The following is a 12,312-nucleotide window of genomic DNA, read 5'->3' as shown; positions in this document are numbered from 1 at the left end:
ATCCCATGTTCAGTTTGAAAACAGGAAGTATACTGCAACGCTTTATATTAAACCATTCAAAAAGGTTGGGGCCAACACCAGACTGCGGTGGGTAGAGAAATGAATATAAGGCTAAAAAATAAAAAGAGAAGCTATATATCATCTATGGTCTCCAGTGTTATGAATAATGTACACAAAATACTAAATGGAAAGAGTTATCATGCTTCTAGGAATGGTTGATGCCAAGAAACAAAGTTCTAAAATTCTCTCAGATGAATTGGTCCAGTGAGGAATGGGGAGATCTAGAATTTGCTATGCCCAACTCCAGGCAGAAAAGCCAAGGGGGACAAGTATGAAAAATCATTAAACACCCCGGCCTCCCCTTTCCAGTCGCATCATGAAGGAAAATCTAGGAATCATGTCATTTCTCACTGAAATAGTATCATTTTTCAGCCCACAGGGAACCCAAACTCGTTGGAGGAGAAGTTCCCTGCTCTGGTCGTGTTGAAGTGAAACATGGCGACAGGTGGGGCACCGTCTGTGACTCTGACTTCTCTCTGGAAGCTGCCAGTGTGCTGTGCAGAGAGTTACAGTGTGGCACAGTCATTTCCATCCTAGGGGGAGCTCACTTTGGAGAAGGAAATGGACAGATCTGGGCTGAAGAATTCCAGTGTGAGGGGCAGGAGTCCCATCTTTCACTCTGCTCAGTAGCCCCCCGGCCAGATGGGACTTGTAGCCACAGCAGGGATGTTGGAGTCGTCTGCTCAAGTGAGACCCAGAGAACATGTTCAAGTTGTTCCCATACTGTGAAGAGGGTGGGGTTAGGTAATTGCAGACATCTTTTTAAAAGCCCTGTCTCTTTCCAGGATACACAGAAATGCGTTTGGTGAATGGCAAGTCCCAATGTGAGGGAAGAGTGGAGCTTAAGATACTTGGGAACTGGGGATCCCTCTGCAACTCTCATTGGGACATGGAAGATGCCCACGTTTTGTGCCAGCAGCTCAAATGTGGACCAGCCCTTTCTACCCCAGGAGGAGCGCATTTTGGGAAAGGAAGTGGTCCGATCTGGAGGCACATGTTTCACTGCACTGGGACTGAGCAGCATATGGGAGACTGTCCTGTAACTGCTCTGGGTGCGTCGCTATGTTCAGCCGGGCAAGTGGCCTCTGTAATCTGCTCAGGTAAGAGGATGACGGACAGCCAATGACGAACGTTTCTCATGGTGGCGTGCCTTCAGAGCAGGCGTACCTATAGAGATGAAGAACAAAAGTAAAAGGGCATGATCTATTTTAAGGAATCATGAGAAGTGTGCCAGAATATTAACCTCATGTGTCTTTTTAGAGGAAAAGTAAACTTAATTTTCACAAACCTCATAATTACGTACCTGGTGCTTACCATGTACCAGCCATTCTCAAAGCATTTGACTCATTCCCAGCCTGGTTGACCTACCACCTTCCCCTCTCTCTAAAGCTGTTTGTTCTCAGCTCATCTGTCTTACACTTCATCGGATCTCCCTTCCTCACCCTAACTTTTTGTATCTTGTATGACTGAGCAGTTTGGTGTTTGCAGGAAATCAGAGTCAGACGCTATCGCCATGCAACTCATCATCTCTGGACACGATGTCTACCATTCCAGAAGAAAGTGGTGTTCCTTGCATAGGTGAGAATCAGTGACCAATCTATAAAAATGATCCCAATCGTTATGGATGTGTTTTATTTTTTTTTTGAACTCTTTTAAATTTTATTATATTATGTTAGTCACCATACAATACATCATTGGTTTTCGATGTGGTGATCCACGATCCATTGTTTTCGTATAACACCCAGTGCTCCATGCAGTACGTGCCCTCCTTAATACCCATCACCGGGCTAACCAATCCCCCTCCCCCCTCCCCTCTAAAACCCTGTTTGTTTCTCAGAGTCCATAGTCTCTTATGGTTCATCTCTCCCTCCGATTCCCCCCCCTTCATTTTTATTAACATTTTATTTTCTCTTTTCAGGGAGTGGTCAGCTTCGCCTGGTAAATGGAGGTGGTCGCTGTGCTGGGAGAATAGAAATCTACCATGAGGGCTCCTGGGGCACCATCTGTGATGACAGCTGGGACCTGAGTGATGCCCACGTGGTGTGCAGACAGCTCGGCTGTGGAATGGCCATTAATGCCACTGGCTCTGCTCATTTTGGGGAAGGAACAGGGCCCATCTGGCTGGATGAGATGAACTGCAATGGAAAAGAATCTCGTATTTGGCAATGCCGTTCACATGGCTGGGGGCGACACAACTGCAGACATAAGGAGGATGCGGGAGTTATCTGCTCAGGTAAGTTCTGCACGGAAGCTCTGGTCACAATTACTTAAGAAAGGACTGAGGAGGAGCCAAGGGGAGTGAGGGATATTCAACTGAGAGAATTCCCTGAGAAGCAGGTTTAGAGGAAACTATTGCTTGAGTCAGGGTCCCGACATGTGGATTTGATTAATTAATGCTACCCCATGTGCAAGGTAGTATAACATCAGAAAGAGGAAAATACAGAAATAGGCTTGCATATCATGAACATGAGAACAAAACTAAGATTGAGAACTTCTTTTATGAATATATATGGAGCTACATTCAGTGCACCACTTGATATCACTGTATAAAGAAGTAGATTAAAAGGGACAAGAAGAAATAAATCCAGCACTACCTTCTACAGGGCAAAAGATAATTACCATACCCAAGTAATTTTTCATGATAGGCAAATGAAACTTAACTTGTCATAGGAGTAAAAATTATCATAAGAAGCCACCGCTTTTATTCTGTATACATGGCAAGCTTTAGAAACTATTGTGAAGTTGAGAACTGTACTCAGTTGTAGTATATTGGGAAAAACAGAATTATGACTTGGTTACTTGGGGAAGGGAAAAATTCTATATGCCAGAAGTGATTTGATATCATTTGCATTTAATATCATAAACTGGTAGAGGACATACGCAGCCAACTATGAAGAGTCAGAAAAGGAAATATTTTATTTTAAGGTAATGTACACAACATTGGTTTTAGTGTCTGAGTATCTCCATAAATGTGAACTATCAAGAGAGCTGCAAAAAAAATTAATGAAATAAGTTTCTTGAGGCTAAAATTGCAGTAATTTAGGGAGAAAAATATAAACTATATGATTGATATAAAGGCTCTGAGCCCTTGATTAAGATTTAGAAATCAATTTAGAATCATTGGTGGTCTTCTAAAGAGGTCCCTAAGCACAAAACCCAATACTAGAACACCATAAGCTATTTATAGAGCTATACTATATTTAGTGTAGAACATAATACATTTTATCGAAATCTACTAAATCATCCAGAAGTTACTAAAGAATTACTAGTAATTGACATATTATACCTATTTTTAAAACCATTCTACCTTAGAGTAAAGGGAGGGAGCCCTGTGAATCTTCAGAGAAGATGTGAAACTACTAACTCTGTATTTCACCCCAGAGTTCATGTCTCTGAGACTGACTGATGAAACCAACAGACACAGTTGTGCAGGGCGTCTGGAAGTTTTTTACAATGGAGCTTGGGGCAGCATTGGCAAAAGTGGTATGTCTGCAGCCACCGTGGAGGTGGTATGCAGGCAGCTGGGCTGTGCAGACAGAGGAGACATCATCCCTGCATCTTTAGACAAACCAACATCCAGGCACATGTGGGTGGACAATGTCCAGTGCCCGAAAGGACCCGACACGTTATGGCAGTGTCCATCTGCTCCATGGAAACAGAGAGTGGCCAGCCCTTCAGAGGAGACCTGGATCATATGTGCCGGTGAGTATCCGCTGGTTGATATGAGAATTCCATTTTTAATTCTACTATCATCTTCTGATCTCATTAAGTAGGAATGAACAACCTCTGCTACCTCTTCTACCCTGATGGTGTAATTGGTTTCATTTAATTTGGCTTATAGGTATTCAGGATCACGGATTAGTTGTCCAAAAAGCATTACACTCCCCACGGTCTCCTTGAAAGTTTTATTTAATTGCTTTCTCTGAGAACACATGAAGAGCAGAAAATATATAATTCAGTAGTTGACTATTGAATGGTCTACCTTACCGTTCCCACTTTTCTTTTTTTTTTAATACTTTTTTTATTTGAGAGAGAGCATGAGCAGAGGGAGAGGGAGAAGCAGGCTCCCTGTTGAGCAGAACTCGACACGGGACTCGATCCCAGGACCCCTGGGTCATGACCTGAGCCGAAGGCAGACGCTCAACCAACTGAGCCACCCAGGCGCCCCTCCTCCCACTTTTCTTTCAAATATTATCTTGCTTTACTAATAGAAGAAGGGAAGCAGTCAAAAATATCAATCCTGAAGTATTTTGCCATTCTCCATCTTCTTACACTGGAAGAGGTTTTTTATGTACCTGGCAATCTCCTAAATCGTTTTCTCTTTGAGAGAAATTAACATTATACAGTGTTAACTTTGTTTATTTCACATTTTCTGACTCACACTAATGTTATTTTTTTTAAAAAAATATTTATTTATTTGAGAGAGAGAGGGAGAGCAAGCAGGAGAGACAGACAGAGGGAGAGAGAGCATGCACCAGTGGGGAGAGGTAGAGGGAAGGGGAGTAGCAGATTCCCCACTGATTAGGGACCCCAACTCAAGGCTCAATCACAGGACTCTGGGATCATGACCTGAGCCAAAGGCTGATGCCTAACCAACTGAGCCACCCAGGTGCCCCCACACTAATGTTCTGATGTCCAGGATGAAATACACCCAGTTTGCTGAAAGGACATAGGCTTTCATAAAGGATAAATTTTGTTAAAAATATATTTTTAAATGCACATTAAATAGCAAAGTATTAAAATAGAGATCTAAAAAGAATTTCAAATCTCTCTTTTCCTCTGTGACCTCTTAGAAGTTTTTATGTTCTCAGAAATGATTTAGGTGTCTGTGATTTTTCAGACAAGATAAGACTTCAAGAAGGAACCTCTAATTGTTCTGGACGTGTGGAGCTCTGGCATGGAGGTTCCTGGGGGACAGTGTGTGATGACTCCTGGGACCTTGAAGACGTGCAGGTGGTGTGTCGGCAGGTGGGCTGTGGCCCAGCCTTAGAGGCACTAAAAGAGGCAGCATTTGGCCAGGGGACTGGGCCCATATGGCTCAATGAAGTGACATGCAAAGGAAATGAGTCTTCCTTGTGGGATTGTCCTGCCAGACCCTGGGGGCACAGTGACTGTGGGCACAAGGAAGATGCTGCTGTGAGGTGCTCAGGTGAGTGCCAGGAGCCTGGAGTAAGCTTGGAATCTCAGGCAGCAATGAGGGGGTGGGCATTGAAGTGCCTTGTGTCAAGACTGGACACCTCAACACAGAGACCGTGGGGAAAGAATGATGATATTTCTTTTTTTTTTTTTTTAAGATTTTATTTATTTATTTGAGAGGGAAAGAGAGAAACAGCATGAGAGGGGAGAGGGTCAGAGGGAGAAGAAGGCTCCCTGCTGAGCCGGGAGCCCGATGTGGGACTCGATCCCAGGACTCCGGGATCATGACCTGAGCCGAAGGCAGTCGCTTAACCAACTGAGCCACCCAGGCGCCCAGAATGATGATATTTCAATCTGAAGGAACGATGAGAACATTTGTTGTTATACATTGGCTTTCACCAAGGAAAAGCATATAACTTATATGTATCTCTGTACAAGAAGAATAAGGATAAAGGGACCCTAGTTTTAGGTGGGAAGGAGTAGTTTACTTGGTTGAGAGGCACCGAGGCTCACATAAAAAAATAGAAATATTTGTTCTACACATTACTCCCCAAATTGAGTCTCCTTCTCTTTTCTCCTACAGAAATTGCCATGACGCAGAGATCATCAAATGCTGGAGGTATATCATGGGGTTTATGAGCATGGGTCCAATTGTCTGCATTATTTAGAATCTTTTTTGTTAAGAGACTTTGGGTCAGAAGTCTTTCTTTTCTTTTCTTTTTTAAAGATTTTATTTATTTATTTGACAGAGAGAGACACAGCGAGAGAGGGAACACAAGCAGGGGGAGTGGGAGAGGGAGAAGCAGGCTTCCCGCAGAGCAGGGAGCCCGATGCGGGGCTCGATCCCAGGACCCTGGGATCATGACCTGAGCCGAAGGCAGACGCTTAACGACTGAGCCACCCAGGCGCCCCGGTCAGAAGTCTTTCTGAGGATTGGGAAACTTACTTCAGCCATCCTGTATTTAAGAGAGGGATGGTACCAGGGACCTCAGTCTGTTAGCTAAGACATCATTTCTTGTGATACTTACTTGCACTTAGGTCACGCATCCCTTGTTGCATTTGGGATCCTTGGCGTCATTGTGTTGGCCTTTCTCGTTGTTCTCCTCCTGTGGATTCAGAGGCGAAGACAGCAACAGCGGCTTACAGGTCTGAGCCAAGCTATGGTCTTTCTAATGTCTCTATGGGATAAGAAAATTCTTGGGATAAAATACATATTATCTGAAATATATATATACATATTAAAAGCAAGTGTATGCATATTAGACTCAAGCATCAAACAGCCAAAATGATGGAACCTAGAAGAGGTTTAAGCAGTTTCTCCAAAAGAGGGAACAAGATTTCAGAGGAGAAAGGGGTTTTGGTTGGTTGATGATTCCTGTACTTTAGCTGGATGTTTAATTGGGACATTATAGAATTGGTAGTTTAGAATGAATATGCTTATATGGTTTAGGAGGAATCTTTTATTGCCCAAATATGTATTTGCTCTTACTATATACTTAGTACTCATTCTACTGTTCTGTTAAGCAATGTACTAGGCTCTGAAGATATAGACAGCAATAGTCAAGTGTTTTGGTAGTCATGGAATTTCAAGTCTAGCGGAAGAGAGATATATGCAGACAGTAAGGCACCATGTAGTATTGCACATTCATGAGAATAAGGAACACAAGTGGCACAGAGAAGACAGTAATTAACTAGGGGAGGGACAGGGGGAGAATTGGAGGCTTCTAGGAAGCTTTTGAGACATTTTGAAAATCAAGTTCCAAGAACTAGGTAAAGTGCATTATAGGGAAAGAGAAAAATATGTACAAGTGTAGAGAAGCTTAAGGGACAGCCACCTGCCATTTTGGGGGGAAGTAAAAGTTGAGCTCAAAGAGAGAAGCTACTGATAAGGCTGTAGAAGAATGGGGAACAAAGGATGAATCATGTACTTCCTGGTAAGAAGATGACATCAAAGAGTATTATGTGATCGGGGAGGGTGAAATAGTCCAGCTGTTTTTTAGAAAGTTCTGTTTGATGACGGGATGTGTGAGGGGTTGTAGGAAGACCACATTATTGACAGGGGTAGCATTTTGAAATAGTTGACATGAAAGATGAAAAGGACTTGATAGTGAGCATGGAGAAGAGAGGATGGATAGATTTCAGAGATTTTTTTTTTTTTTAAAGCTCCCATGAATTAGAGAAGACTGCCGCCTGCTTGGGGGGAAAAACTGGGGTGGCATATGATGGCAGTAGGGGTGGTTTCGCCTCAACCTACTGCATTTGAGTTTGTAGCCTTATAAGGGAAAAGCTTGGTAGTAGAAGGGATGCAAACAAGACAAGGGCATGGATAAAGATTGAGTATGTGTGCACTGCTGGGAAAAAGCACTGGTAGGGAGGGCAAGTTTTATTATGATCTGCTGATCCCTAATCTAGGACCTCTGTTGTCAGTTTGCTCGAGCGGAGAGAATTCTGTCCACCAAGTTCAATACCGGGAGATGAATTCTTGCCTGAAAGCAGATGATCTGGATGTGCTGACTTCCTCAGGTCTGTGGGTTCTTTGAGGGTCTACAGCCCTGGGGTTCAGACCAGTAGCTACAGTTGCAGCTGAGGCATTGTACTTTGCATAGCTGTGAAAGAAATCTCAAACATGTAATAGGAAGCTTATGATGAATATAAGGAAGAAAGGCAGGAATGAACTACAAGTGACTCTTAGAGAACATGAAAACTGCAATCATGCGATCTGACTTAGAGGTCTGTGAAGATTTCTGGTGGAGGTACAAAGAACCATGCAAGTAGAATATTTGATTTGGACCTCATCTTACTGAAACAAATTAATCTAAAAGGTTTCACTTTTCACATTTCTTTCACAATTCCTGCCATTCTTACTTCCTGCTCCTTTCCTTACTCTAACTTGATATTTATATTTTCCCCTAAAAATCTAAAAGCTTAAAGTTCCGGGCGCCTGGGTGGCTCAGTTGGTTAAGCGACTGCCTTCGGCTCAGGTCATGATCCTGGAGTCACAGGATCGAGTCCCACATCGGGCTCCCTGCTCGGCAGGGAGTCTGCTTCTCCCTCTGACCCTCCCCCCTCTCATGCTTTCTCTCTCTCAAATAAATAAATAAAATCTTTAAAAAAAATAAAAATAAAAATAAAAGCTTAAAGTTCCTATATCTTTTTCCCATAGAAGCCATCACTATTTCCCATTACATCATATGGCTTTCTTTGTCCTCCAACTTCTGTTTAGCACCAATGCACTAATTCTGCCTCTGGGCGGCCTAATTCTGCTGGGTTGGAAGAAATAACCCAACACCCACCTACTCCATGAAGGATCAACACCTTCTCTGTATTCCTTACCTTCTGAGAAGGGCCTGCCTCACTTCTTCCATCCCAGGGACTTGGTATTTGCAGCAACTATGTCGGGAAAACATATTTAAGGCATGGAAAAGACTTCCTGTGCCCCGTAAATCACACCTTTGCCTTCCTAATTGTGGGCAATGCGTCTAAATGTTCAAAGAGGTTCTAAGGCACTTGAGGGGAGGTCTGATTTATTTCCCAGTAATTATTTCCTTCCTTTCAGAAAATCCCAATGAGTCAGATGATTTTAATGATGTTGGGCTAATTTCTGTGTCTAAATCTCTTCCTGTTTCTGGATGAAAAAGAAGACCATTCTGAGGTACACTGAAAAGGAAAATGGGAATTACAACCCAAGAAGGTGAGTGAGGAGAAATTATTCAATGTTGTTCAAACCAGATACATTTTTTTGAAAATTGGGAACTCCTCTGGTATTATAAAAAAAGAAAGAATGTATATACACATATTTCCATACATATGTATATTTATTTATGTATGTATGTATATCCATATTCAGAATATATAACAGCTCTTTATAAATGTGACTCTTATCCAACTCTTAGTTATATATTATTATTTTTAAAGATTTATTTACTTATTTGAAAGAGAAAAAGAGAGAGAAAAAAGGGGAGAGGCAGAGGGGGAAGGAGAGGGAGAGAATCCCAAGCAGACTCCTGGTTGAGCTGGGATCCCGACTCGGGGTTTGATCCCACGACCCTGAGATCATGACCTGAGCTGAAATCAAGGCAGATGCTCAACTGACTGAGGCACCCAGGCACCCCAATTATTAGTTATATATTCTAAGCAATAACAATGGTATATCATGGAGCTAAGGAGAAACTGGGTACATTTATATGATTAAATTTTTTTAAGATATTGTAACGGTCATTTTGTGAAAGAGAAAAGACTTATGTCAACACTTGTATAGTGCACGTTATGGTAAAGGTAGTATAAGATGCCATAAGAACATAGAAAGTTTTCCTAAGAAACTGGAGGAAATTCTGAAGATGTGATATTCAAGGCAAACATCAAATGATTGAAAGACAGACAATTTTAGGGCAAGGACATAGCATGTACAAAATATGGAGGCATAGAAAAGAACCACATCTTTGGGGAACAGTAAGAAGTTTTTCATTCATAAATATGTATTGAGGGGCGCCTGGGTGGCTCAGTGGTTAAGCGTCTGCCTTCGGCTCAAGTCATGATCCCAGGGTCCTGGGATCGAGCCTCGCATCGGGCTCCCTGCTCCATGGGGTGCCTGCTTCTCCTTCTCCCACTCCCCCTGCTTGTGCTCCTTCTCTCACTGTGTCTCTCTCTGTAAGTAAATAACATCTTTGAAAAAAAAATATATTGAACTGGGGTGCCTGGCTGGCTTGGTCAGGAGAGCATGCATCTCTTGCTCTCAGGGCTGTAAGTTTGAGCCCCATGTTGGGTGTAGAAATTACTTAAAAATAAAAACCTTAAAAATGATTAACATAACATAATAAAAAAAATTAACCACCAAAAAAAATTAAAAAAATAAAATAAAATGGTACAACCATTGGAAAAAAAATATGTATTGATCATATTTATGGTGACAAGTAGTGTTCTGAGCACTGAAGACACATAAATAAAAGATATTACTGACAAAGACATGATTGTTTAATGTAAATCTCAAGAGAGAGGAAGTGGTGAGAATCTAAGCTGAAAAGGCTGCATACAGCCCTATCATGAATGGCCTTGTCTGCTATATTTCACATTTATATTTTATTTTAGGGACTGTTATGGAGGCAGTGGGCTTTGAAAGATTAAGCTGGGGCAAGACACAATCAGATTTGCATTTTATAATTTGCTTTCATGCAGAATGTATAACAGAAGAAATTTGTTAAGTTATACATTAAAAAGAAAAGATGGTGAAATGAGGTAGTGGATATATTTTCCATTAAAAAAAACAATTTTGGGAAGACTATATATTTAGAAATAATATATACCAAAGCATGGGTTTTTTTTTATAAGAAATACAGATTGAGACACAGGATTAAAGTTGGAACTCTTAAAAGTATATAAATATAAAGTGTTAAATCATACATATACACATACACACATAAAAGGTAATAAATTGTATATGGCATGAAAGGGATAAATATACATTTATATGCATCTTAATATATGTCTTAACAATTATTAAAGGATAGCATTTGATGGATCATCACTGGGCAAAGCTATGAATTTCAAGTGACAAACAGACATTTATAAATGCTCAAATTCACCAGTATGTCAAGGCAATTCAAATTATAATTAACACTGAGATGTCACTTTATGTAAATCAGACCACCAAAAATTTAAAACAGCACCAATATTTATTGCTGGTGGGAATACAGAGAAAATTGTAATTTCAAACATTGCTATTGGAAATGGGAGGTGTGGTAGCCTTTGCAGAAAACAATCTGGAAATGTCTATGAAATATTTTTTTAAATGTTCCACAGATCCATTCATGCAAAATTCTACCCCTGAGAATTTCTTCCTTGCAGATAAAGCCACTAGTGTGTAAGAACTTATATATAATGATTCCTTTTTACAGCATTGTGAGTAGTGGCAAAAAGCTGGAAACAGAATGAATGTCAGTGAGCTAATGGCTAGAAAATTATGGTACGGCCAACTGAAAAAGGAAAAATCATCCACAAAAATGCAGCATCATTCCATTTATGTGTTCATGTTATCAGATATAATTAAATGTTTACACCTATAAGATTATATGTAGGTATATGTATATGGAAACATTAAAAATTGAACTTTGTTAGATTAAGACTACAATAGACTTACGATTTATAATCTTGAACGTATGAATATTATTCCAACATAATGAATAAGGATTAAACTACTTTTTCCTTAAAGAGGAATCATTGCTGAGTCACTGCTTCAGAATCACGTGAGGGTACTTTAAAATGGCATTTTGGGGTGCCATCTTAGTTCTATGAAATAGAAATAATTCTTATGCATGCTAAAGTTTGCAAATCATTGCATTGAAGTTTTCTGTTCAGGGAAGTGGTACGCTTTTTAATACATGTGAGTTTGTGTGTGTGTGTGTGTTGTCATATAACACATTATATGACATTATAGTATAATTCCTCTGTGCAAGTGTGTATAAAGAGGAAAATAACAGTTTTTCTATTTATGGTTTCAGTTCAGCCTTTAAGATCCTATGATGAAGACCTGAACTATGGAATAGAGCAAGAATCCACCTTGTTCACTGAAGATTACAATACAGTCCTTTGTCTCCTAGTGTTCCAAAGACTGCTGCTGAATTTATAAAAATTAAATTGGTGAATGTGACTATTCAAAGCTCTTTATAAGACTTTCAGGGGGTTTAAATAAAAAGGAATATTGCTGATTTGAATTTGTCTTAACTTCCTGCTCTTGATTTTATGAATTTCTGGGTAGGCTTTCTGACTTTTTTAGGGTTTCATAAATATAACATGATGTCTTTTCATTTGACAGTGTTTCCATTTGCATATAATATATATGTTTTCTACTTTGGTTTAAATAATAATTTTCTTCTTATTACCAAATTAAAACAAATTTGTTTTTCTTAGTTTTTTTTAAGAAAGGGAAAGTTAATGATTATTGAAAGGCTAATAATATATTGTTACCTCTACAAGGCATGAATCTCATTCGTTCTTAATTGCTTTTTGTTACTGTAATTTTCATCACTGACAAAATATGCACAGCAACACCAGGTAAAGGTACAAAGACTCAATGGCTCACTTCCTTGTTCCTTAGGACAGTGTAACTAAAACTGAAATGAA

The 12,312-nt window shown here is 40.2% G+C and overlaps 1 protein-coding gene across 1 annotated transcript in view; it reads left to right on the top strand.

The window, feature by feature from the left end:
* CD163 (CD163 molecule) overlaps positions 1 to 11,726 on the top strand; it is a 40,759-nt gene extending 29,033 nt beyond the window's left edge. The window contains exons 6-16 of the mRNA XM_032391008.1: positions 440 to 747; positions 846 to 1,160; positions 1,549 to 1,638; positions 1,979 to 2,293; positions 3,442 to 3,762; positions 4,901 to 5,209; positions 5,780 to 5,815; positions 6,235 to 6,342; positions 7,609 to 7,719; positions 8,835 to 8,887; positions 11,691 to 11,726. Coding sequence (XP_032246899.1) covers positions 440 to 747; positions 846 to 1,160; positions 1,549 to 1,638; positions 1,979 to 2,293; positions 3,442 to 3,762; positions 4,901 to 5,209; positions 5,780 to 5,815; positions 6,235 to 6,342; positions 7,609 to 7,719; positions 8,835 to 8,857 — 1,936 coding nt within the window. The 3' untranslated portion in view covers positions 8,858 to 8,887; positions 11,691 to 11,726. The remainder of the gene's footprint in view (positions 1 to 439; positions 748 to 845; positions 1,161 to 1,548; positions 1,639 to 1,978; positions 2,294 to 3,441; positions 3,763 to 4,900; positions 5,210 to 5,779; positions 5,816 to 6,234; positions 6,343 to 7,608; positions 7,720 to 8,834; positions 8,888 to 11,690) is intronic.
* The last annotated feature ends 586 nt before the right edge of the window (positions 11,727 to 12,312 follow it).

This window comes from Phoca vitulina, unplaced genomic scaffold (assembly GCF_004348235.1).
Source record: "Phoca vitulina isolate PV1807 unplaced genomic scaffold, GSC_HSeal_1.0 scaffold59, whole genome shotgun sequence".
NCBI classification, from domain to species: Eukaryota; Metazoa; Chordata; class Mammalia; order Carnivora; family Phocidae; genus Phoca; species Phoca vitulina.
The sequence above is the reverse complement of the archived record's forward strand: the minus strand, read 5'-3'. Positions and strand labels throughout refer to the sequence as shown.